Source organism: Carcharhinus amblyrhynchos, unplaced genomic scaffold (assembly GCF_965287045.1).
Source record: "Carcharhinus amblyrhynchos unplaced genomic scaffold, sCarAmb.v2.hapA scaffold_46, whole genome shotgun sequence".
Classification (NCBI taxonomy): domain Eukaryota; kingdom Metazoa; phylum Chordata; class Chondrichthyes; order Carcharhiniformes; family Carcharhinidae; genus Carcharhinus; species Carcharhinus amblyrhynchos.
In genome coordinates this window covers 2452543-2480066 of record NW_027649787.1, presented here as the reverse complement: position 1 = coordinate 2480066, position 27524 = coordinate 2452543, and the positions used below count along the sequence as shown (strand labels likewise).

At 45.9% G+C, this 27524-nt stretch overlaps 1 gene segment (V, D, J or C); it reads left to right on the top strand.

The window, feature by feature from the left end:
* The first annotated feature begins 371 nt into the window (after positions 1-371).
* The window catches only part of LOC145337327 (Ig alpha chain C region-like), a 40800-nt gene continuing 13647 nt past the window's right edge, over positions 372-27524 (top strand). Inside the window, 3 exon segments of the C gene segment in view lie at positions 372-426; positions 1027-1353; positions 1444-1773. Of these exon segments, the coding sequence occupies positions 372-426; positions 1027-1353; positions 1444-1773 (712 nt within the window).

Below are 27524 nucleotides of genomic sequence, written 5' to 3'. Positions count from 1 at the left end.
CGCCCTCAACCTTCTCAATTCAGCCGCCGTATCGCATATCCTGAGAATAAATTAACATATTCAGCACATACCCACACAATGATTCGCTTGTGGTCCCCTCGGTATGTCAAACCAGTCAAGCTCTTTGTAGATGTTCTATCACTTGGCCCCTGTGACACGTAGGCGGCGACCACAGTGCGTCAAATGCACGTGGTATCCAGCAGCGCAACGTCACCAGCACTACGTCATACTTTCCATTGTCCTTGTCATAGTTTCCACCCAATCACAAAGTGTAACAATTAACTGGGGCCGAGACCAGGTCAATCCTTGACCGCTCAGCAAAAACAAACTAGTGTGAGTGGAAACAGGGAGATATTACCCATCTGTGCAAAATGCCCCAGCAATCTTTATCCCTGATACTCATTCTCCATGCGTTGTGGGCTCATGGTGAGTATTTGCCAGGTGAGACATTGAAAATGGCTCAGCCAAGTTAGTTTTTAAGCATTAGTGTCACAAGTCAGCTTCCAGGGGAATTTCACTTTACAGTGTTAATGTAAGCCTTACTTGTGACTAATAATCACAAGTAAGATTGACATCGACACTGCAATGAAGTTACTATGAAAAGTCCCCAGTCGCCACACTCCTGCGCCAGTGCGGGTACAATGAGGCAGAATTTAGCACGGCCAATGCACCGAACCAGCACAGCTTTCGAACGGTGGGGGGAAACTCCCATGCAGGCACGGGGAGAACGTGCACAGACGGTGACCCAAGGCAGGAATTGAAACTGGGTCCCTAGCGCTGTGAGGCAGTGCTGCCAACAGCCATGCCGCCCGGCGACAGCACTGCAAATGCGACTTAGTGATCGGTCGAAGGGATTTTCCACTTCCTCCTTTCAAGCGAAGAAAACACAAATTGGGAAATAATCTCAGGAAGTATCATTGAAGACATTAATGAGATTGTTCTTGATTTACAGGCGATTTTTTTTTCAAAGGGCAACTTTCTATGTCGAAATATGTGGTAATGTTTGAATAATCTCTCCAGTTACAGATTCCGAACCCTTGCTAACTCAAAGGCCCTTCACCGTGACAGCTGGAGTCGGCCAGACGGTGGATTTTACGTGTCACAATATTTACGTTTTCAAATTGGTGACTAGCTATTTCTGGTACAAACAACGCGTTGGTGAAATCCCGAAAGTAATCGATATCCAATCCTGTCCGGGGGGCGATTGTAAGTTTATTTCTAAAAAAGGCCACGGCAAACATGAATTGATACTGGAAATTCACAATGTCCAGGCAAATGACTCGGGTTCCTACTACTGTGCTCGTAAGTATGGCTATGCACCGCTCCAGAATGGACCCACACTGCTGGTTGGAGGTAAGAGAGCAAGTGAAATGAATTCGGATTGTGCACAGCAATACCATTTGGTGTAAATAAATCATTAACTGCGCCCCATTTTCTGTCCAGACAGGTCTACCAACAAGACGGCCCTGCTGGTATCTGTCCCGCTGTCTGAGCCGGATGTGAATGATGCCGTGCCCTTAGTGTGTTTGGTCAGTGGAGTTTCTTCCAATCAGATTGATGTTTTCTGGAGTATTTCCGGTCTGGTCACTGAAGGATCGAGTGATCCCGGGACAATGGAGGGGGACGGGACCTACAGCATCAGGAGTCATGTCATGGTGTCGGGGGTAACCTGGAAAAGCGGCGCTGTCTGCACTTGTATTGTTCAACTGGGGACTCCAGGGAAATACTGGACAAAAAGTGTTTCGTATCCTAAGGCAACTGAAAATCGGAAAGGTGAGATGCTACCCTGTATTTTGAAGGTTTCTATTCAACTTTGGAGACAACGAGATTAGTTCAGTCGATCCCAGCCATCTGGGCATATACGTGTGTGTGTGTGTGTCTGTGTGTGTGTATGTGTGAGTGTGTGCGTGTGTGTGAGGTGTGTGTGTGTATGTGTGTGTGTGTGTGTGTTTGTGTGTGTGTGTGAGCGTGTGTGAGGGTGAGTGTGCGTGTGTGTCTGTGTGAGACTGTGTAGTGTATTTTTGTTTGTGTATGTGTGTGTGAGTGTGTGTGGTGTGTGTATATGTGTGTGTGTGAGTATGTGGTGTGTGTATGCGTGTGTGACTCTGTGTGGGTTGTGTGTGTGCGTGTGTGAGTGTGAGTTTGTGTGAGTGTGTGCGTGTATGTGTGCACGTGTGTGTGTGAGTGAGTGTACGTCTGTGTGTGTGAGTGAGTGTACGTGTGTGCGCGCACACAGATATATCTCTGAACATATGTGCATTTGATTTCATTTGATGTATTATCGTACATGCATTAGTATACAGTGAAAAGTATAATTTCTTGCAGTGTTGTCCAACGAGAGGCATACACGCGATGGGTCGTACTTGGGCTGCTCTTGAATGTTCGAGATTGGCCTAGTGCTTCATGTCGTTAGTGTGTGCTTAAACTGGACCAGATGCTGGGCAACGCTTCAGCTCAGTGACTATCGCTGTTTGCTGTGCAGACACATGGATTTGGTAAACTCAGTTGTTGTTGCAGAATTGTAGTGCAGATATCAAACAACAAAGAACAAAGAGGGGTACAGCACAGGAACAGGCCGCTCGGCCCATCAAACATGCACTGAACGCGTTGGTTCATCTAGACGAACGGCCTGTATGCCCCCAAGCACCACCCCCTCCCCCCCACCCCCTATCCAGATGAGTCATAAATGTCGCTAACATTTGGCAGTGCATTCCAGGCCCTCACCAACCCCCGTGTAAAAATAAAGTTCCCCTGCACATCTCCACAGAACATTTCGCCCCTTACATTGAACTGGTGTCCCCTTCTACATGACATTTATCTCTTTGGCTAAAGGCTTCTAACTCTCCACCTTATCAATGGCCCTCATAACTTGATAAACTTTTACCCAGTCGCCCCTCAGCGCTGTAATGTTCTATGTTCTATGTTCTATGTGTGTGCTATCCTGAGACTCCCTAAATCTTGGGAGATGGAGAGGTTGCAGAGCTGGGCCGCGAGGTGGCGGATGGAGTTTAATGCGGAGAAGTGTGAGGTAATCCATTTCGGTAGGAATAACAGATGTGTTGAGTATAGGGCTAACGGGAGGACTTTGAATAGAGTGGAGGAGCAGAGGGATCTCGGTGTATGTGTACATAGATCCCTGAAAGTTGGGAATCAAGTAGATAAGGTTGTTAAGAAGGCGTACGGTGTCTTGGCGTTTATTGGTAGGGGGATTGAATTTAGGAGTCGCAGCGTCATGTTGCAACTGTACACAACTCTGGTGCGGCCGCACTTGGAGTACTGTGTGCAGTTCTGGTCCCCACATTACAGGAAGGATGTGGAGGCTTTGGAGAGGGTGCAGAGGAGGTTTACCAGGCTGTTGCCTGGTATGCAGGGGAGGTCCTATGAGGAGAGACTGAGGGATTTGGGGTTGTTTTCACTGGAAAGAAGGCGGCTAAGAGGGGATCTTATAGAAACATATAAGATGATTAGAGGTTTAGATAGGGTGGATGGTGATAGCCTGTTTCCTCGGATGGAGAAATCTAGCACGAGGGGGCATGGCTTTAAATTAAGGGGGGGTAGTTATAGGACGGATGTCAGGGGCAGGTTCTTTACCCAGAGGGTGGTGAGGGACTGGAATGCCCTGCCTGCTGCAGTTGTAAATGCGCCTAGTTTGGGGGCGTTTAAGAGATTGGCGGATAGGTTTATGGACGAAAAGGGATTGGTTTAGATTAGTGGGTCAATGTTTTTTTTTAAAAGAAAGACTGGTCGGCGCAACATTGTGGGCCGAAGGGCCTGTTCCGCGCTGTAATGTTCTATGTTCTATGTTCTATGTTCTATGGAAGGATAAACTCAAGTGGCTGCTGACGGCATAAACAGGCATCCTGAAATTTTAGAATTGAGAAATAAAGCTCAGAAGTTATTTTAAATGTATTCGAATGACTGGTTGGCCATGTTTAAGAAGTTTTAGAACACCAGGTTAAAGTCCAACAGATTTATTTGGTAGCAAACGCCACTAGCTTACGGAGAGCTTGCTGCCCCTTCATCAGGTAAGTGGGAGATCTTTTCACAAACAAGGCATATAAAGGCACAAACTCAATTTCCAGAATAATGCTTGAAATGCGAGTCTTTACATCTAATCAAGCCTTAAAGGTACAGACAATGGAAGTGGAGACAACATTTTTATAGCATTATAACCTTTACAGCATTACCTTCAATGATGAGGACGATATTTTGGGAAGAATATCAAAGACTTGGAGGAGACATAAAGCACAATTACCAGGATGGTACCGGGAATGAGTGAATTTAGTAAAAGTGGAGAGAAGGGAAGAGCTGAGTTTGTACACCTTACAGCAGTCAAGGTTAAGGCGTTTAATCGCAGTCCCAAAACAAGAGAGCATTTGATTAGTTTTTAAAAAATGACAATCCTTCCCACTGGCAGTAGGGTCAGTAACCAAGGGGACACAGACTGAAGATGATTGGTACAAAGAGCGAAAGGGAGACATCGAGTCATAGAGACACACAGCACTGAAACAGGCCCTTCTGCCCATCTCATCTATGTCGACCAGGCTTCCTAATCTGAGCGAGTCCCACTTGCCAGCGTTTGGCCCATATCCGTCTAATCTCTTCCCATCCATGTGCCTGTTCAAATGTCTTTTAAACGCTGCAATTGTTCCTGCCTCTCCCACCTCCTCTGGAAGATAATTCCATACATGCACCAACTTCTGTGTGGAAAAAAGTTGCTCCTCACGTCCCTTTACAATCTTTCCCCTCTCACCTTAAAGCTACGCCCATTAGTTTTGTACTCCCCTACTGTGAGGAAAGAACCTTGCCGACTCACCTTACCAATGCCCCTCATGATTTTGTAAGCCTCTATATGGTCACCCCTCATCCTCCTACGCTCAGGAAATAGTCACAATCTATCCAGTCTCTCCTTATAATTCAGACCTCCCAGTCCTGGTAACATTCCTTGTAAATATTCTTTGCACCATTTCTAGTTGAATAACATCCTTCCTATCATAGGGCGAGTTGGGACGTCTTGTTGAAGTTGTACAAGACATTGGCAAGGCCACACTTGGAATACTGTGTGCAATTCTGGTCACCCTTTTATAGAAAGGATATTATTAATCTAGAAAGAATGAAGAAAAAGTTGACTAGAATGCAACTGGAACTTGATGGATTGAGTTCTAAGGAGAGGCTGGATAGACTCTGGAGCGTAGGATGCTGAGGGTTGACCTAAGAGGTCTATAACACAATGAGGGGCATAGACAAGGTAGGTAGTCAATATCTTTTCCCAAAGGTAGGTGAGTCTAAATCTAAAGGGCATAAGTTTAAGGTGAGCGGCGAGAGATACGAAAGTGTCCAGAGTGGCATTTTTTCACATAGAGGGTGGTGAGTGTCTGGAACGAGCTGCCAGTAGTACAGGCGGGTACAATTTTATCTTTTAAAAAGCATTTAGATAGTTACATGGGTAAGATGGGTATTGAGGGATATGGGACAAATGTGGGCAATGGGGTTCAGTTTAGGGGTTCAAATAAAAAGGTGGCATGGAAAAGTTGGTTCTAAAGATCAGTTTCCATGCTGTAAAACTCTACGACTTTATGACTAGAATTATTCGCAAACTCCAATTGTGGCCTTCCAAATCTCTTGTACAGTCGCGACATAACGTATCAACTTCTATACTCAATGTTCTGATTTTTTTTACACAACAATGCCTCGGGATTTGGATTTGATTTTAAAAGGCAGTGCAAACAGATTCAATAGGAACTTCCAAAAGGAGAATTGGGCAAATAGTTTTCAGGGCCATGGGAAAAATGAGCATTTGGAGTTGGGACAATCAAAGAGACAACTTTGGAAAGATGGGCCGAATACTTTCCTTCTGGGCGTTAACCTTGTATGATTGTGTTCACAAATAAAAAAAATTCCATGATGCCTTCAGTGTTCAAAGGAAGGATGTGCTAATCCAGAGGAGGTTCACAAGAATTATCCCTGGATTGAAGAGCTTGACGTATGAGGATGGTTGAGGACTCTGGGTGTGTGGTCGTTGAAGTTTAGAAGGATGAGGGGGGATCTTATTGAAACTTACGGGTTACTGCGAGGCCTGGATAGCGTGGACGTGGAGAGGATGTTTCCACTCGTGGAAAAAATTAGAAGCAGAAGGCACAAACTCAGGCGAAAGGAACGATCCTCTAAAACAGAGGTGAGGAGGAATCAGCCAGGGAGTGGTGTATCTGTGGAACTCGTTGCCGCAGAACGCTGTAGAAACCACGTCATTGAGTATCTTTAAGACAAAGACAGATAGTTTCTTGATTAATAAGGGGATCAGGGTTATGGGGAAAAGGCAGGAGAATGGGGGTGAGAAACATATCAGCTATAATTGAATGGCGGTGCAGGCACATGGGCCGAGTAGCCTAATTCTGCTCCTGTGTATTATAGTCTTACACGCTAATACAATCTGACACACTGTGAATTTGGGATAACTCTGACAGTGCTGCCATTTAGTTGATCTCCACTAGCAAATATTGTCTCATCAATTCCATTCTGTGTGTTCATTCTCCACTATCCATCCCACCAGCAATGTTTCATTTCCCACATTCACCCCCTATTTTGGTGACTCTGCATTTTTAACTTGGTCAGAGAAGCCCGGAAAAGAATCATGTGAGCGATGGCAGTTTTTAAGTGTTTTGTTTTCTCTCTATAGAATGGTGCAGAGAGACGGTTCCTGTTGGAATCACTGCCCTGGTCATATTGATTCTACTGTCGGTCCTTATTTCCATTTGGATTTGTAAACACGGCAGATTAGGTGAAGATTAATAATTATCTGAGACACTTTAATGCCTTTTTCTCAGTGTGATTTCCTCTTTGCAGTTTTTAATGAGCTCATTATATGTTCTTCTATTTTAGAAGGCAGAGATGTAGGATCCCAGAATGACACGTGAGTAATAGAACAATGTGCAAAGTTCAACATTGTTCATTGCCCCCTCCTTCTCTATCTTATATTTTGTCAGACTTATTTCAATCCGATAACTGATTCCAGCGTGTGTGCCTCTATTCTCTATGATTTATATAAGATCACTGGACAATCCTACTTTCAACAATTTGCAGCATCTGAAATATGATAGACAAGATGTAACATTTGTTTGGTGTTCTTTTCCCACATCCAATTTTAGCTTGAGCGAGAAAAGGCAGCGAAAGGGACATACGGAGCGTCAAATGGATAAGTTTCTTTGAAATGTTGGCAGCGATTAAATGTCAGAATTGTTTTTAAAAATGAAGTGGAAATTGATTGGTAGAGGCGTTTCTATGGTGAATGCACCAGTTGATTGGTACTGACAGTTAACTGTTGAGGCGTGTTTGATAGAAAATTTGAACAAACGGAGTACTTGAGCTTTGCCAAACAAAAACAAATCATCGAGGCTTTTGGCCTTGTATTCTTTGGCACAAAAAAAACAAGAATAACATTTATAATGGAAACAATTATGCATTCTTCCTGAGGCGAATATTTCCTGGTTTAGCAAAATGATGTTGATTGGTTGCAGCCTTTTGATGGAGAATGCTCCAGTTAACTGATAATTGCCAGTTATCTGCCGACACTTGTTAACATAGAAACTAGGAGGAGGACGCCATTCGGCCCTTCAAACCTGCTCTGCTATTCATTATGACCGCAGCTGATAATCAAACTCAACATCCTGATCCTCCTTTCCCTCATACCATTTGATCCCTTTAGTCCCAAGACCTATGTCTAATTTCTTCCTGAAATCACAAAACGTTTCGGCCACAACTATATTCTGTGGTAGTGAATTCCACACATTCACCACCTTCTGGGTGAAGACATTTCTCCTCACCTCAGTTCTAAAAGGTTTCCCCTCTAACCTCAAACTATTATCCCTTGTTCTGGACTCCTTCACCATCGGGAACATTGCTTCTCAATCTGCCCTATTGAATCCTGTCAGAGGTTCCATGAAGTCCCCCCTCACTCTTCTAAACTCCAGTGACTGCAATCCTAACCGACTGAGTCTCTCCTCATATAACAGACCCGCCATCCAGGAATCAGCTGGTAAACATTCACCTTCTAAAGCAAGGACATCATTCCTCAGATAAGGATACCAAAACTGCGCATATCGCTTCTCACCAACGCCCTGTACAATTGCAGTAAAATATCCCATTCCTGTACTCAAATCCTCTCGCTGTCAATGACAACATGCCGTTTGCCTTATTAACTTCCTGCTGAGCAGTTAAAAAGAGGTCGTTTGACTGATTGGTCAAAGCATTGGCCTGAGGAATGAAGCAGGCAATGTCTGTCCCCTCCTTTCTTTCTTTGGATTCGCCACAATGTGGACACTGACTATTTCTGTCCACAGGGTGTGTCCCTTATCTTCAGCAAGTGCAACAATCACTCTTGCAGCGGTTGGTTTCATAAACGGGGAAATTGTTGATGTTAACACAGATCATACAAACCCTGCCGTACAGTAAGAGGCCATTTGGCCCATCGAGTCAGTATTGACCACAATCCCAACCAGCCCCCTATTCACCCGCTAACCCCTCTGACATACGCATCTTAGAATGCTAAGTGTAATTTTACCACGACTAACCAACCTAACTCGTTGGACTGTGGGAGTAAACCAGAGCACCCGGAGGAAACCCACGCAGACACGGGGAGAATGTGCAAACACTTCACAGGCAATGACCCAAGCCAGGAATCGAACCTGGGTCCCTGGAGCCGTGAAGCAGTAGTGCTAACCACGATGCTACAGTGCCGCCCTGTAGTATACCAGGTGGACAGATAATGGTGTGAGATTGTCCTCATTCATCCATTGGCCACTTAACATAGAAACATTCAACATAGGAGCAGGGAGAGACCAGTCTGTCCTTTGCACCTGCTTCGCCATTCACCATGATCATGGCTGATCACCCAATTCAATCGCCTCCTCCCCGGATCCTTTGGTTCCCTTCACCTACAATGCCATATCTAATTTCCTCTGATGAATTGTGGAATATCTGTCGTGTTAACGAAATTTAAGTGGAATGTTTGTTAATGATTGTAGCCTGACAACCTATTGCAGCGGTGGCACAGTGGTTAGCACTGCTGTCCGGTAGCATCAGGGACCTGGCTTCGATTCCTGGCTTGGGTATCTGTCTGTGTGCGGCCTGCATGTTCTCCTTGTCTGTGCGTGTGTTTCTTCCGGGTGCTCTGGTTTCCGAACACAGTCTGAAAGATGTGCTAGTTAGGTGCATTAGCGACGATAAATTCGTGCAGGAAAACAAGCACTTGGATATGGCGAGAAGGAGATTTTTACACTAACGTCTTTGCAGAGTTAATGTAAGCCCGCTTGTGACTGTATTAATTAGACTTTAAACTGTTGACATTCAGGTGGTCATTGGCGCCCGATGTTTCTATGTACTTACAGATTCTATAGATTGGGTGACATTTCAATTCATAGTTTAACCCTTAACACACAGGGGATCATGGTCAAACTGAGGCAAACTTGAAAACGCAGCGTGGAATACAGGTGAGTGCATTGAACACCTTGTAATAAAATGCATTGAAATGAATTTTGGGAATCAGTCCTTTATTTTAATCATTTCTGTTGAATATATTTCCCAGTCTCAGGGTGGACCTCTCTACGCCTCCCTGGATTTGGCTGCATTGGAAAAAAGGTCAAAACAGAAGAACCGGAAATGAGAATCGGGGTGTTTTGTCTGTGACGTATTATACAGGAGACTGGAATTACCAATGCATGCTGGGCCCTTTGGGAATTAACATGGAAGCAAGTACATTCCCGTCAAACAGCTGAATGTTCCTCGCATTCTGGCCACAGATTAGAAAGACTGGCTCATTTTGTCAAATGTGTAACGACTTTCTTCAGCGTTGTGAAGGATATTCCACTATATTAAGGTCATGCAAGTGTGAAATAACACACTAAGTAATCCTCCGTTTTTTTCTTGAAACATTCAATGGCATATTCTGTAACTCCAGTTACTGATGCGATTGTTAATTGGTTGAAAATTCCTTTATGTAAATAAAATCAATTTTTCTTCGATTACAACGCTGCATCAAATGTTTCTATTGACCAATAAATAAAATAAAACAGAAGACAGAGAGACTTCATTTGGCTATGCTGATAACACAGCAGCCAAAACAATTTAAAACCAACCCTTGTCACCTGACCAGCACACTTTTTTTTTCTCCTCATACCAATGACATCACCGCGAGCTGAGAAACACGCGAGCTGTGAGAGCTGCAGAGATCATGATTTAAATTAAAAAAACCTTTCTTAAAAAAGCACTAAGGTCACACCCATCAAACTCTAACTTGTGTGGTGGATGTTGGAACACCTCCTGGGACTCCCTTCATTCACAGTCCCACATCAAATCAGGGAGAGGAATGGGAAGGGTGATTTCACGCAAGGGTCAGGCTCCCCAGAAGCAGCTGGAAGAAATGTTTCCAGGTAATTCATAGAACATAGAACATAGAACATTACAGCGCAGAACAGGCCCTTCGGCCCACGATGTTGCGCCGACCAGTTACAAAAACAATGACCCACTAGCCTGTACCAATCCCTTTTCGTCCATAAACCTATCCAGAGATCTCTTAAACGCCCCCAAACTAGACGCATTTACAACCGCAGCAGGCAGGGCATTCCAATCCCTCACCACCCGCTGGGTAAAGAACCTACCCCTGACATCCGTCCTGTAGCTACCCCCCCTTAATTTAAAGCCATGCCCCCTCGTACTAGCTTTCTCCATCCGAGGAAAAAGGCTATCACTATCCACCCTATCTAAACCTCTAATCATCTTATATGTTTCAATAAGATCCCCTCTTAGCCGCCTTCTTTCCAACGAAAACAACCCTAAATCCCTCAGTCTCTCCTCATAGGACCTCCCCACCATACCAGGCAACATCCTAGTAAACCTCCTCTGCACCCTCTCCAACGCCTCCACATCCTTCTTGTAATGCGGGGACCAGAACTGCACACAGTACTCCAAGTGCGGCCGCACTAGAGTAGTGTACAGTTGCAACATTACACTGCGACTCCTAAATTCAATCCCCCTACCAATAAACGCCAAGACACCGTACGCCTTCTTAACAACCTTATCTACTTGATTCCCAACTTTCAGGGATCTATGTACACACACACCTAGATCCCTCTGTTCATCCACACTATTCAAAGTCCTCCCGTTAGCCCTATACTCGACACATCTGTTTCTCCTACCAAAGTGAATTACCTCACACTTCTCCGCATTAAATTCCATCCGCCACCTCTCGGCCCAGCTCTGCAACCTATCTAAGTCTCCCTGCAGACTATGACACCCTTCCTCACAATCTACCATACCTCCAATTTTGGTGTCATCAGCAAATTTACTAATCCACCCAACTATACCCTCATCCAGATCATTAATAAAAATTACAAACAACAGTGGCCCCAAAACAGATCCCTGAGGCACACCACTCGTAACTGTACTCCATGATGAATATTTACCATCCACCACCACCCTCTGTCTCCTATCTGATAGCCAATTCCTGATCCAACTTCCTAGATTACCCACAATCCCATACATCTGCATTTTCTGCAGAAGCCTACCATGGTGAACCTTATCGAACGCCTTACTAAAATCCATGTATACCACGTCAACTGCCTTGCCCCCATCCACCTCTTTGGTCACCTTCTCAAAAAACTCAATAAGGTTAGTAAGGCACGACCTACCCGCTACAAAACCATGCTGACTATTTCTAATCAATTCATTACACTCCAAATAACTATAAATCCTATCCCTAATAATTTTTTCTAAAACCTTGCCCACAACAGAAGTAAGACTCACCGGTCTATAATTCCCGGCAAAGTCTCTGTTCCCCTTCTTAAACAATGGGACAACATTCGCTATCCTCCAATCCTCCGGGACTACACCAGAGACCAATGACGACCTGAAGATCTGAGCCAGAGGCTCTGCAATCACCTCTCTAGCCTCCCAGAGAATCCTAGGGTAGATCCCATCCGGACCAGGGGACTTATCTATTTTCAGCCCCTCAAGAATTTCCAGCACATCCCCTTTATCAACCGTAATACTGTCTATTTTACACCCCTGCAACCCAATGTCCTCCTCAGCTATATTCATGTCCCCCTGCGTGAACACCGAAGAGAAATATTGGTTCAATACTTCTCCAATCTCCTCCGGTTCCACACACAACTTCCCCCTGCTGTCTGTAACTGGCCCCAATCTTGCCCTGACCAACCTTCTGTTCTTGACATACCTATAGAACGCCTTAGGATTCTCCTTAATCCTATCAGCCAAAGTCTTCTCATGTCCTCTTTTAGCCCTTCTCAACTCACTCTTCAACTCCCTCCTAGCCAATCTAAAGCTTTCTAGTGCACTATCTGAGCCCTCCAATCTCATCCGAACATAAGCCTCCTTTTTCTTTTTAACCATCGACTCAACTCTTTTAGTGCACCACGGTTCCCTAGATCTACCAAATCCACCATGCCTGACAGGGACATACCTATCAAGGACTCGCAGTAGCTGCTCCTTGAAAAAACTCCACATTTCAGACGTTCCCAGTCCCTGTAATCCCCTAATCCAATCCATGCTTCCTAATTCACTCCTGATAGCCTCATAATCGCCCTTACCCCAGCTAAAATTGCTGACCCGAGGTTCATGCCTATCTCTTCCCATCACTAAGGTGAACGTAACCGAATTGTGGTCACTATCACCAAAATGCACACCAACTTCCAAGTCTAGCACCTGGTCTGGCTCATTTCCCAGCACCAAATCCAATATAGCCTCACCTCTAGTTGGCCTGTCTACATACTGAGACAAAAAACCTTCCTGCACGCTTTGTACAAACACTGACCCCTCTAGCGAGCTAGAACTATAGCAATTCCAATCAATATTCGTAAAGTTAAAGTCCCCCATAACAATTACCCTATTACTTTCACTCCTAACCAGGATTGTCTCCGCAATCCTTTCCTCAACCTCTCTAGAACTTTTAGGAGGTCTATAAAAGACTCCCAACAGGGTGACCTCTCCTCTCCTATTTCTAATCTCCGCCCATACTACCTCAACTGACAAGTCCTCATCAAACTTTCTCTCCGACACTGTGATACAGTCCTTGACTAGCAATGCTACCCCACCCCGCCTTCTACCTTCTTCTCTACTCCGACTAAAGCATTTGTACCCCGGAACCTGCAACATCCATTCCTGACCCTGCTCTATCCATGTCTCAGAAATGGCCACAACATCAAAGTCCCAGGTACTGATCCACGCTGCAAGTTCATCCACTTTATTGCGAATACTCCTCGCATTAAAGTACACGCATTTCAAACCCTGCTCCGCCCCACCCCCACTATGCCGTGCCTTGCATTCCCCAACTATGCCCCCCTCACTTTCACCCCCTTTCCTCACTATCCCTCCCCCCCTCCGATTCATATCAGAACAAGCCGCAGTCCTGAGACACACAGGGGAAACTGCAAAAAGAACGAGGCTCGCTATCCCGTCATGCCAGCTGTTCTTTCTTTTCTTATCCAGAAGTCACTGGATGATTTTAACGCCCCTGGAAATTTGTTCGAACTTAACAAAGAGCGTGATGGAAGTTCAGATTCTAAACAGTGCCAGTCTCACTCAATGCAGCACAACTTCCCCGGGGGTTCACACCTCTGACTGGAGGAAACCTTTGGCCTTTGCCACTTTCCGCAAATCCAGAAGGATTCTATCGATGCTGTGAAGGCAGGAATGATGGGGACAGGAGGACATGGTGCAAGTAGGGAGGACAAGGGGTAAAGGCCTCACTGTACAGATTGGATGGTGTGGATAGTAACTGCTGTAGTACATGATTGCAGTGAGGGAATGCTGAAGATTGGCCCCCCTCCAACCATTGAATCACATTGGAATGAGGGAAAACGTTAAAGTTCAATGATTGGTAGGATTGAAAACTCTCTCTTTCACCATCTCTCCCTCTCTCTCTCTCACTCACTCACTCACCATGTCTCTCTCTGTCTCTCTGTCTCACCATCTCTGTCTCTCTCACACACACACCATCTCTCTCTCTCTCCGTCTCTCTGTCTCTGTCTCACTCTCACTCACTCACTCACCATATCTCTCTCTCTCTCTCTCTCTCACCATGCCTCTCTCTCTCTCACCATGTCCCTCTCTCTCTCTCTCTCACCATCTCTCTCTCTCTCACACGATGTCTCGCTCTCTCTCACACACACACACTATGTCTCTCTCTCTCACACACCATGTCTCTCTCTGTCTCTCTCACTCACCATCTCTCTCTCTCACCAACTCTCTTTGTCTCTCTCTCTCTCTGTCTCTCTCTCTCTCTTCCACTGTCGCTCACTCACCATGTCTCTCTCAATCTCTCTCTTTCTCTCTCTCACCATGTCTCCCTCTGTCTCTCTCTCACACCATTTCTCTCTCACTCTCTTTCACCACGTCACTCTCTCCCTCTCTGTCTGTCTGTCTCTCTCTCTCTGTCTCTCTCTCACACCAACTCTCTCTCTCACACACACACACACTATCTCTCTTTCTCTCTGTCTCACTATCTATCTACCTCTACCTATCTATCTATCTGGACAGGCACACCAACAAGCGGGTAATCGAGGGATAGAGGCGGTTGTTCTAGATCGGTGATCCACGCAGGCTTGGTGGGCCGAAGGGCCTGTTCTTGCGTTGTACTGTTCATTTTGGGGTTTTTTTCTTAGTTGTTCTCCACCTGTTATGCAGAAAGTGTCCCAGATTCCTAAATACTAACATTTCCAATTGAGGTGATCGTATCAGTGCTCGTGCATGGTTGCAGTTGACAGCTGTGTCCAGAATCCAGTGTCCTCCCTGGAGCAGCGGTGACAAGACGCATGGCCAGAAGAGGGTTGAGTCGGACGTTTGAGCAGGGAAGGGGCTGAACTGGAAGGTGTGAGGCAAAAGGGGACTGTGCTTTGGGTTGGAGAGAGTAGGGGACCTGAGTGCGAGGTCTGAGAGGGAAAGGGGCCTGAGTGAGTGTTCTGAGGGTGGAGCTGAATGCACTCAGGTTTCCACAGCTTACACACTTTGTGGAGTTGAGATCACCTCATTACTGGAAGGGTGTAATTTCATTGAAAAGGTTTAAGATCCGTAGAATCCCTACATTGCAGAAGGATGCTTTACTGAAAAGGGGATAGGCGAGGTCCTGGGAGGACCGATGACCTGGGAGGAATGGAAGGTTGCATCTATTCGACAATATGAGGAGCGTTTGAGGACTATGGGTTTGTACTCAATGGAATTTAGAAGGGTGGGGGGAGGAATCTCATTGGAACTTGTAGAATTCTAAAACGCCTGGACGGAGTGGACGTGGAAAAGATGTTTCCATTAGCAGGAAAGACTAGGATCCGAGGACAAAGCCTCAGAGTAACGGGACAATTCTTAAGGTCTGAGATGAGGAGTAATGTCTTCAGCCAGAGGATGGTGAATCTGTGGAATTCATTGCCGCAGAAGACACTTGGAGGCCAGATCACTGAGTGTATTTAACAGATTGATGAGTTTTTGATTGATCTGAGAATCAAATATTACAGGAAAAAGGCGGGAGAATGGGCGGCACAGTAGCACAGTGGTTTGCACTATTGCTTCACAACTCCAGGGACCTGGGTTCGATTCCTGGCTCAGATCACTGTCTGTGCAGATTTTGCACATTCTTCCCGTGCCTGCGTGGGTCCCCTCCGGTTGCTCTGGTTTCCTCCCACAATCCAAAGATGTGCGGGTTAGGTGGATTAGCCAAGCTAAATTGTCCCTGTGTGTCATGGGATGCGTAGGTTAGAGGGATTAGCGGATAAAATAGGGGATAGAGCCTGGGTAGGATTGTTATCGGCGCGGACTCGATGGGCTGAACGGTCTCTTTCTGCACGGTCGGGTTTCTATGGAATGAGAAACTGATCAGTCATGACCGGATGGTCGAGCAGACGCGATGGACCGAATGGCCTAATTTTGCTTCGACATCTAATGGTCATGTGGTTTTATTGACTTCAGGCGAACATAACCAGCCACTTGGCTGATCCACATTAACCCAGAGGAATGAGGTGATGCATTCCGCTATGAAGAGTTTCAGGCAGCAATAAGGAATATGGTTCAAAACTTAAAAGAGGATGAAAGATTGAAGCGATAGAGAACAGCAGATGCTGAAACACTGAAGTTGGCAGGATGGATTAAGAGGATCATTTGATTAAAAAAAATTCAATCCGTTTCTCGACAGAGGAATTGAACATTCTGGCTGCAATTTATATGTAAGTCTTTGAAAATTCTCGTCATTACAAAGCAGGGATGTTGCGCACGGTTATGGACCATACACCACAGGGAGGGTATCACGGCCGTCGGAAGTGCCCAGAAGCGATTGGCCATCATAGCACTAGGAATGGACTCTTCTGTTGCATGGAGAGTGTGGAGATGCTTGCATTTTTTCTCCCGGAAATGGGGAAATGGTAAAAGGGGGATTTGGTGGATCCGTTCACCTACTGCGGAGAGGGTGACAGTGAAGAGGATTGTCTAAATCAAGACCTTGAATATATTCACCAACTGTAGAAGCAGTGACTCTTTCAGAGTAACCATTAAATTGGGAGTGACTGTGAACAGAGTCGCCTCACGGAGATGTGGTGTCTGTCAACAGCGCCGCCTGGCGTGGCTCTGCTAGCGTTGCCCAGAATTAATTCGTGCCGAGGAAATGGCTGCGAACAGCGCCACCTACAGCATTGGATGTGGCTGCAATACTACGAGGTCAATGAAAGGCTGAGATGGACAGAATTGTGATCCCTGGTCTCATGAGATACGAAAATACGGATCAAACTGGAAAGTACAAGTGTGATAACAGACCAAGGATGCTCTGACTGAGTAACAGAGCTAGTTCGAGTGGCTGCATTGTTTCCTCCGATTCAAATTACTTCTTGTTTTATGTAGAGGGAGCTCCTGAGAAATGCATCACCTGGTGTGGAAAATATGGCTGCTCGTCAGTTGCTTTGTTCGAAGGAAAAGACCACCGGAAACAGGGCACTCCAGGGGAACCACGTGTCCCAGCATTATTTAGAGGCGTTATTGTTGCGGAAGATCACATAATCTGAAGCCATCAATGTAAAATACTCAACATCTAATCCAAAGTGGAATTCAAAGAACAAAGAACAAAACAGCCCGGGAAACAGGCCCTTCGGCCCAACGAGTCCGCGCCGCCATTTTAACATTACGAGTCCCCCCCCGCTCCCAACCCATATCCCTTATCTATGCTTATGGCATTCCACATTGAGGGAAGACTAATTTAGGGACAATTTGGTACACCAATCAGCCTAATAGCACATCTTTGAGGTGTGGGAGGAAACCGGAACACCCGGAGAAAACCCACGCAAGCACGGGGAGAACGCGCAAACTCCCACAGACACTGGCCCAAATCCATGTGTCTGCACAGCAATCAGTGATAGTCACTGAGCTGTCCTGTTGCCCAGCATCCGGTCCCAGTCTAAGGGTACACTACCGACATGAAGTACTAGGCTATCCTAGAAACAACCAAGAGCAGCCCTCGTACGACCTATCGCGTGTATGCCCCTCGTTGGACAACAAGGCGGACGGAAGCACCTGTGAATTAAAAGAGTATTAGTATCATTCCACATCCTTATACGTTACCAGGGACGTCCCAAGGCTACTGAACGTTATTTGAAACAATCTCCAATATCCCCCCATCTCCAACCCACTCATGTGTCTGTCTCAGTTTCTCTTAAACATCTCCAGCGTGCCTGCCTCCGCCACCTTGCTTGGCAGAGCATTCCATACCCCCACTACCCTCTGTGTGAAAAACCTCCCTCTAATATCCGTGTATTTGCATTGTGACCGGTAGGAGTTTTGAACTCACTGCCACAGGGGCTAATGAAGGAAACGGGAATGGGGCAAATTGAAGAGGGAGAAAAGAACAGAGGGCAAATCTGAGTGGACTTAAATGAGAAAAATATGCAATTTCCGACTGGATAATAAACACCAGCATAAACTGATTGTGTCAAAAGGATTATTTCTCTGTCTTACGTCACGTGTTATGATATCTGCAATCGGAAAATAATTGAATGGAAGAATATTTTTCAAAACGTTAGCGTGAGGCGATGTTGATATTCGGAGATTGATTTGTGTGTTCGTAGAGACGGATAAGAGAAAGTTAAGATTCAGATACAACTAAACAGTGGCAACTACACATTGGTCGGTTTTTTTTGCAAAGAGTTAAAATCCATAGTATCCCTACAGTGCAGAAGGAGGCTTTTCGGCTCAGCGAGCCTGCAGCGACCACAATCCCACCCAGGCCCGATCCCGTAAGGCAACATTTTTACCCTGTTTGTCCCCATGACATTAAAGGGCAATTTGTCATGATGTGGAGATGCCGGCGTTGGACTGGGGTCAACACAGTAAGAAGTCTGACAACATCAGGTTTAAGTCCAACCGATTTATTGATCGTAAACTCGCAAGCTTTCGGGGTTTGCCCCTTCGTCAGGCGAATAGAGAGTTCTGGCGTCAGACAGAGCATATAACGGGTTAGAGGGTCATTGTTTTTTAACTGGTCGGCGCAACATCGTGGGCCGAAGGGCCTGTTCTGCGCTGTAATGTTCTATGTTCTATGTTCACACAGTTTACAGATTACTGGTTAGAATGCGAGTCTTTACACCTAACCTGCTATTCAAGTCTTAAAGTGGCTAACAATGTGAGTGGAAGGAGCATTAAGCCCAGGTTAAAGAGATGTGTATTGTCTCCAGACAGCACAGTAAGTGAGGTTTAGCAAACCCAAGCAAGTCACGGGGGTTACAAATAGTGCGACATGAACCCAAGATCCCGGTTGAGACCGTCCTCATGTGTGCGGAACTTGGCTATCAGTCTCTGCTCAGCGACTCTGCGCTGTCGTGTGTCGTGAAGGCCGCCTTGGAGAACGCTTACCCGAAGGTCAGAGGCCGAATGCCCGTGACCGCTGAAGTGTTCGCCAACAGGAAAGGAACAGGGAGGGGAGGCCATGCAAACGCTACGACAACGGATGAATGAATATCGCTCGACAAACACCAGGCTCGACTGCATCGCGTGTGTGAGTCCAAACTGTCTGATACATCCGTCCAAATGTGTTCAGTCGATTTGGATTGCCAGGTTACAGGTGGGTGACGTTTAACTGTGGGCAACAATGTTATTAGATTGATACCAATAATTTAATGGTATGATATTAGTTAAAACTGAGCATGCTCTTTACAGTACAAAATATTCGACTGGGGGATGACCTAAAATAGGTCTTGGAAGGTGCAAAAGATTCAAAAGTGTAGACATGTAGAAAATGAGGGGACACAAGAACATTGGACCACCAGCACCTGATATTCACTAATATATCCAATGTTGAGCTCAAGAAAAATGTCTTTCCCAGACATTGCAGAGATTGTGGAACTCTATACCACAGGGCTGGGTTGAGTTGAATATCAGATACTCATTTAGGGGGAAATTGGATCAACACAAGAGGGAGATAATAATAGAACATGTGGGTGGCACGTTAGCACAGTGGTTAGCACTGCTGCTTCACAGCTCCAGGGATCTGAGTTCGATTCCCGGCTCGGGTCACTGTCTGTGTGGAGTTTGCACATTCTCCTCGTGTCTGCGTGGGTTTCCTCCGGGTGCTCCGGTTTCCTCCAACAGTCCAAAGATGTGCGGGTTAGGTTGATTGGCCGTGCTAAAAAAATCCCCTTACTGTCTTGAGGTGCGTGGGTTAGAGGAATTAGTGGATAAAATATGTAGCGATGTGAGGGTAGGGCCTGGGTGGGATTGTGGTCCGTGCAGACTCGAAGGGCCTCTTTCTGCACTGTAGGGTTCTATGACTGTTCTATGCTGGGGGGGTGGCGGGATGGTAGAGTGTGGGTCAGAGGAGGCTGGTGTAGATGATAAACACTGTGACAGTGGTCTGTTGTCCTGGAAATATTGTGCACTTTATAATGAAGAAATCATGGACAGCATGAGAAAGTTCTTTGTCGGAGATATTTGATTTATTCTTGTTACGCGGATTGGGATATACTGAAAAGTGTTGTTTCTTGACGACAAATCATAAATTTCAGAGAGTACACAGGGGAGAAGGATAGGAGAGTGTGCAGAATGTATTGTTACAGCCACAACTCGGGTGTAGAGAAAGATCAGCTTCATACATGGTATGTTTATTGAAAAGTCTGTTGGGAGCAGGGAAGAAACTATTCTTAAGTTGGTTGGTCCATAACCTCAGACTTTTGCATTTTTTTTACTGACGGAAGAAGGTGGAAGAGAGCATGTCCGGGGTGTGTGGGGTCCTTAGACAAGCTCACTGCTTTTCGGAGGTAGAGAGAAGCATAGACAAAATCAGTTGATGAATCGATACATCAATGGACCATCAATGGATATAAATGACATTGGCCTTCAGAACAAAATAAATAGTTAATTATAAAAGTGAAATTCAAAGGACGTTTCATTGAGGTGATGATGTATTTCCGTTGCAATTTCGATATTGCAAACATTGGATTTTTTTCCCAAGGGATAAACTTCATTATTTCTTCAATGTCACCGGTTCACCACCATGTATTGACCATCCCTATTTACACTTGAACTAACTGAGTGACTTGCCAAGTCATTTTTCAACAGCATTTTTTTACAGCAACGGCTTTTAATTATACATTCGAATTTAATTCCAAATGTTTTGTGTTGTGTTTATCTTTTGCCGGAGTGGGAATTGTACACGGGGCCCTGGAGTATAACCCAATAAAATGACATTTAGAACATAGAACATAGAACATTGCAGCGCAGAACAGGCCCTTCGGCCCACGACGTTGCGCCGACCAGTTTAAAAACAATGACCCACTAACCTAAACCAATCCCTTTTCGTCCATAAACCTATCCACGGATCTCTTAAACGCCCCCAAACTAGGCACATTTACAACCGCAGCAGGCAGGGCATTCCAATCCCTCACCACCCTCTGGGGAAAGAACCTACCCCTGACATCCGTCCTATAACTACGCCCCCCCCTTAATTTAAAGCCATGCCCCCTCGTGCTAGCTTTCTCCATCCGAGGAAAAAGGCTATCACTGTCCACCCTATCTAAACCTCTAATCATCTTATATGTTTCAATAAGATCCCCTCTTAGCCGCCTTCTTTCCAGCGAAAACAACCCCAAATCCCTCAGTCTCTCCTCATAGGACCTCCCCTCCATACCAGGCAACATCCTGGTAAACCTCCTCTGCACCCTCTCCAAAGCCTCCACATCCTTCCTGTAATGTGGGGACTAGAACTGCACACAGTACTCCAAGTGCGGCCGCACCAGAGTTGTGTACAGTTGCAACATGACGCTGCGACTCCTAAATTCAATCCCCCTACCAATAAACGCCAAGACACCGTATGCCTTCTTAACAACCCTACCTACCTGATTCCCAACTTTCAGGGATCTATGTACGCATACACCTAGATCCCTCTGTTCATCCACACTATTCAAAGTCCTCCCGTTAGCCCTATACTCAACACATCTGTTATTCCTACCAAAGTGAATTACCTCACACTTCTCCGCATTAAACTCCATCCGCCACCTCTCGGCCCAGCTCTGCAACCTGTCCAAGTCTTCCTGCAAACTATGACACCCTTCCTCACAATCTACCACACCTCCGACTTTGGTGTCATCAGCAAATTTACTAATCCACCCAACTATACCCTCATCCAGATCATTAATAAAAATTACAAACAGCAGTGGCCCCAAAACAGATCCCTGAGGCACACCACTCGTAACCGAACTCCATGACGAATATTTACCATCAACCACCACCCTCTGTCTCCTATCTGCTAGCCAATTCCTGATCCAATTTCCTAGATTACCCTCAATCCCATACATCTGCATTTTCTGCAGAAGCCTACCATGGTGAACCTTACCAAACGCCTTACTAAAATCCATATATACCACGTCAACTGCCTTACCCCCATCCACCTCTTTGGTCACTTTCTCAAAAAACTCAATAAGATTAGTAAGGCACGACCTACCCGCTATAAAACCATGCTGACTATCTCCAATCAATTCATTACTCTCCAAATAACTATAAATCCTATCCCTAATAATTTTTTCTCAAACCTTGCCCACAACAGAAGTGAGACTCACCGGTCTATAATTCCCGGGGAAGTCTCTGTTCCCCTTCTTAAACAATGGGACAACATTCGCTAACCTCCAATCTTCCGGTTCTATACCAGAGGCCAACGACGACCTGAAGATCAGAGCCAGAGGCTCTGCAATCACTTCTCTTGCCTCCCAGAGAATCCTAGGGTAAATCCCATCCGGACCAGGGGACTTATCTATTTTCAATCCCTCCAGAATATCCAGCACATCCTCCTTAGCAACTGTAATACTGTCTATTCTACTCCCCTGCAACCCAGTGTCCTCCTCAGCTATATCCATGTCCCCCTGCGTGAACACCGAAGAGAAATATTGGTTCAATGCCTCTCCAATCTCTTCCGGTTCCACACATAACTTCCCTCTGCTGTCTATAACTGGCCCTAACCTTGCCCTAACCAACCTTCTGTTCTTAACATACCTATAGAACTCCTTAATCCTATCAGCCAAAGTCTTCTCATGTCCTCTTTTAGCCCTTCTTAACTCACTCTTCAACTCCCTCCTAGCCAATCTAAAAGTTTTCTAGTGCACTACCCGAGCCCTCAAGTCTCATCCGAACATAAGCCTCCTTTTTCTTTTTAACCAACGAATCAACTTTTTTAGTGCACCACGGTTCCCTAGCCCTACCAATTCCTCCTTGCCTGACAGGGACATACCTATCACAGACTCGCAGTAGCTGCTCCTTGAAAAAACTCCACATTTCGGACGTTCCCAGTCCCTGTAATCTCCTAGTCCAACCTATGCTTCCTAATTCTCTCCTAATGGCCTCATAATTACCCTTCCCCCAGCTAAAACTACTGGCCCGAGGTTCATGCCTATCCCTTTCCATCACTAAGGTGAACGTAACCGAATTGTGGTCACTATCACCAAAATGCACACCAACTTCCAAGTCTAGCACCTGGTCTGGCTCATTTCCCAGCACCAAATCCAATATAGCCTCACCTCTAGTTGGTTTATCTACATACTGAGTCAAAAAACCTTCCTGCACGCTTTGTACAAAAACTGACCCCTCTAACGCGCTAGAGCTATAGCAATTCCAATCAATATTAGTAAAGTTAAAGACCCCCATAACAATTACCCTATTACTTTCACTCCTAACCAGGATCGTCTCCGCAATCCTTTCCTCAACCTCTCTAGAACTTTTAGGAGGTCTATAAAAGACTCCCAACAGGGTGACCTCTCCTCTCCTATTTCTAATCTCCGCCCATACTACCTCAACAGACAAGTCCTCATCAAACTTCCTCTCTGACACTGTGATACAGTCCTTGACCAATAATGCTACCCCTCCCCCCCTTCTACCTCCTTCTCTACTCCGACTAAAGCATTTGAACCCCGGGACCTGCAACAACCATTCCTGCCCCTGCTCTATCCATGTCTCTGAAATGGCCACAACATCAAAGTCCTAGGTACTGATCCACGCTGCAAGTTCATCCACTTTATTGCGAATACTCCTCGCATTGAAGTATACGCATTTCAAACCCTGCTCCGCCCCAGCCCCACGATGCCGTGCATTGCAGTCCCCATCTATGCTCCCCTCACTTTCACCCCCTCTATTCAGGATCCCACCCCCCCCCCCTCCGAATCAGTTTAAACCTCCCTGCATAGCCTTAGCAAATTTACCCCCCAGGATATTGGTCCCCCTCTGATTCAGGTGTAGACCATCACTCTTATCGAGGTCCCACCTTCCCCAGAACGAGCCCCAATTGCTCAAGTACCTGAACCCCTCCCTCCTGCACCATCCCCTCAGCCACGAGTTCAAACTTTCCCTCTCTCTATTCATAGAACATAGAACATATAACAGCGCAGAACAGGCCCTTCGGCCCACGATGTTGCGCCGACCAGTTACAAAAACAATGACCCACTAGCCTATACCAATCCCTTTTCGTCCATAAACCTATCCAGAGATCTCTTAAACGCCCCCAAACTATACGCATTTACATTTACATTTCCTCTCTAAACTATCCCGTGGCACAGGCAAGAGTCCGGAGATAACCACTCTCTCTGACTTGGCCTTTAGTTTCCACCTCAACTCCATAAATCTCTGCTTAATATCCCCTTCCCTTAACCTCCCTATGTCATGCGTCCCCACATGAACTATAACTTGGGGTTGATCTCCCTCTCCCCTAAGAGTCCCGAATACCCTTTCCGATACATCCCGGACCCCAGCCCCTGGTAGGCAACACACCAGCCCTGAGTCCCTACCATTACTTCCGACTCTCCTTTCCGTCCCCTTAACTGTAGAGTCCCCAGTCACGAGGCCCAATCTTTTACATCCCCTAACCACCTGAGCTTTCACTCTAGGCTCACCCCCAGAGACCTGCTCCCTTCGGTTATCCCCAGTTGATTCCTCCTCAACTGTAGCCTCCAGGACCGAAAACCTATTTTGGAGGGGAACAGCCCCAGGGGATTGTCCCCCCAATTGCTTCTTTCCCCTCTTCCTGGCAGTGACCCAAGACTCATTTCTAGGAGTGACTACCTTCTTATAACTCCTATCGATGTCCTCCTCCGCCTCCCAAATTATGCGGAGTTCCTCTAATTCCACCTCCAGCTCCTTTACACGCTCCTCCAGAAGCTGCAATCTAACACACTTCCTACAAGTAAAATCACCTGAAACACTACTAGAGCCCCTCACCACATACATCCCACAGGAGATGCAGCTTACTGCCTGAACTGCCATCCCTGAAACAATTACCAGCAGAAAAATAAAAATATATAAAAAAAACTTCCCCCACACTTATAATTAGGTTAGAGGAGGTGGGAGGGTGGGATTCTCTACCAGTGTGAAGGATTGGGTATCCTCTCTGCACTAATTTGTAGGGTTTATCCCTGCATCTCGAGCTTTCCGGGGGACAGTGATCCAGAGTACCAGTCCACACTGGGGGAGTGCATCCTGACATCACCCCTAAACACTCTGGCGGTAACTTAAAATTTCTGACCCCATGTTATGGACCCCATTCAGCCCCCACTCCCGACCTCCCCCCCACCACCCCCCGGTCAAAGGAAACTGTTTTCCCCCCATCAACCCATCGAATTATTTTTCAAACTGAAACACGGCGATTAGACCATCTCATAATCTTATCCGCTGGAAGGAATAAGATTACTCTGTGTAACGTGTTCTCGCAATCTACCCCTTTTTAACCCCAGTATCTTCATGCTAAACTGAGATGTGTTTCAGAAAACTCAACACAGCAGTTCAAATTCAGCACAAGATTCATATGAACCCGAAATGTTCACTTTTTTTGATTCATTCCTGGGATATGGGGGCCGCTGGCTGGTCAGAATACTTTCCCCATCCTCAGTTGCCCCAATGAAGCGAGTTGGCCTTTTGAAAGACTTCGGTGAACCTACTGTGGGTTGACAAAAAGGTCGTTAGGTAGAGAATTCCAGGATTTTGGCCCAGTGACGGCCAATATATTTCCAAGTCAGGATGGTGAGTGGCTCGAAGGGGAACATGCAGATGATCTCCTGTATAAGCTGCCCTTGTCCTTCTATATGGCAGTGGTCGTGGGTTTGGAAGATCAAGAAGGCGAATGGGATGCTGGTCTTTATAGCGAGGGGGATAGAATAGAAAAGCAGGGAGGTCTTGCTGCAACTGTACAGGGTACAGGTGAGGCCGCAGCTGGAGTACTGTGTGCAGTTTTGGTCGCCGCACTCGCGGAAGGATAATTGGCCTTGGAGGGAGTGCAGAGAAGGTTCACGAGGCTGATACCGGAGATGAGGGGGTTGGACTATGAAGAGAGACGAAGTAGACTGGATCTGTACTCGTTGGAGTTTAGAAGGATGAGGGGGGATGTTATAGAGGCATATAAGATAATGAAAGGGATGGATAGGGTAGAGGTAGAGAGATTCTTCCCGCTTAGAAAGGATAGCAGGACGAGAGGGCACAGTCTCAAGATAAGCGGCGGGGGGTGGGGTGCAGTTTAGATCGGAGTTGAGGAGGAACTTCTTCACTCAAAGGGTGGTGAATCTCTGGAATTCTCTGCCTGTTGAAGTGGCGGAGGCTACCTCGATGAATATATTTAAGTCACGGGAAGACAGGATTTTGATAGACAGGGGAATGAAGGGTTATGGGGAGGAAGCGGGAAAGTGGAACTGATCCACTTCAGATCAGCCATGATCTTATTGAATGGCGGGGCAGGCTCGAAGGGCTAGATGGCCTACTCCTGCTCCTATTTCTTATGCTCTTATTGATATTTATTATATAATCAATTAGCAAGAATGGGACAGTCAAATGAGAGCCCCATTAAATCGACAACACATTTTGTTTGTCAATGTCTGGGAGACGGAACTTACATAATATTTGAAACTATAAATGTTCTATTTGTACCAAATTTGATTGTTTCTCTTGATTGAAGAGGAAACAATTTGACAGATGTGTCTCCTATGCAGTGTAACCAGGGGCAGAGAAACCTTTTATCGCTAACTGGAAACTTTCTTGCAAAGCTTCACAAATTTTGAATTAGTAACATAGAATCATAGAACCCTACAGGCCCTTCGGCCCATCGAGTCTGCACCAAGCACAATCCCACCCAGGCCTTACCCCCATATCCCTTCATGTTATATCCACTAATCCTCTAACCTACGCAACCCTGGACGCTAAGGCGCAATTTCTTAGCGTGGCCAATCAACCTAACCTGCATATCTTTTGACATCTGAATTATAAAACAGAAAAAATTGCAAAACTCCATAAAGATTGCATCCTACCATTCTGGGAGTTGCATAATATAATTATAACAGCGCTGTCATGGAAATGAATTTTCATTATTGCATGAGGGGACAGTAAGAAATCTCACACACCAGGTTGAAGTCCAGCAGGTTGATTTGGAATCATGAGCTTTTGGAGCACTGCTCCTTTCTCAGGTGATCGGGAAGGTGGGTTTACAAGCACGGCCTACATAGACACAGACACAATTGCAAGTTAATGGTTGGAATGCGAGTCTTTACAGGTAATCATAGAACATAGAACACTGCAGCACAAACAGGCCCTTCGGCCCACAAGTTGCGTCGATCATATCCATACCTAGCAGGCCTATCTATAACCCTCAATCCCATTAAATCCCATGTACTCATCCAGAAGTCTCTTAAGAGACCCCAACGAGTTCGCCTCTACCACCACCACCGGCAGCCGATTCCACTCACTCACCACCCTGAGTGAAAAACTTTCCCCAGAAATCTCCCCTGTTCCTACTCCCCAGAACCTTCAACCTGTGTCCAATCAAGTCTTTGCAGGTACAGACAATGCGTGTGGAGAGAGTTATAGTGACGGGTAAGCGTTCTCCAAGGCAGTCTTCAAGACAGATGAAAACCCACAATCGCCGAGCACAAACACATAGCCAAGTTCCCCATGCCTCAACTGGGATCTTGGGTTCAATAAAAATCAGGGTTCAAAAGTCTAATGATGACCATTAAACCATTGTGGATTGTCGTAAA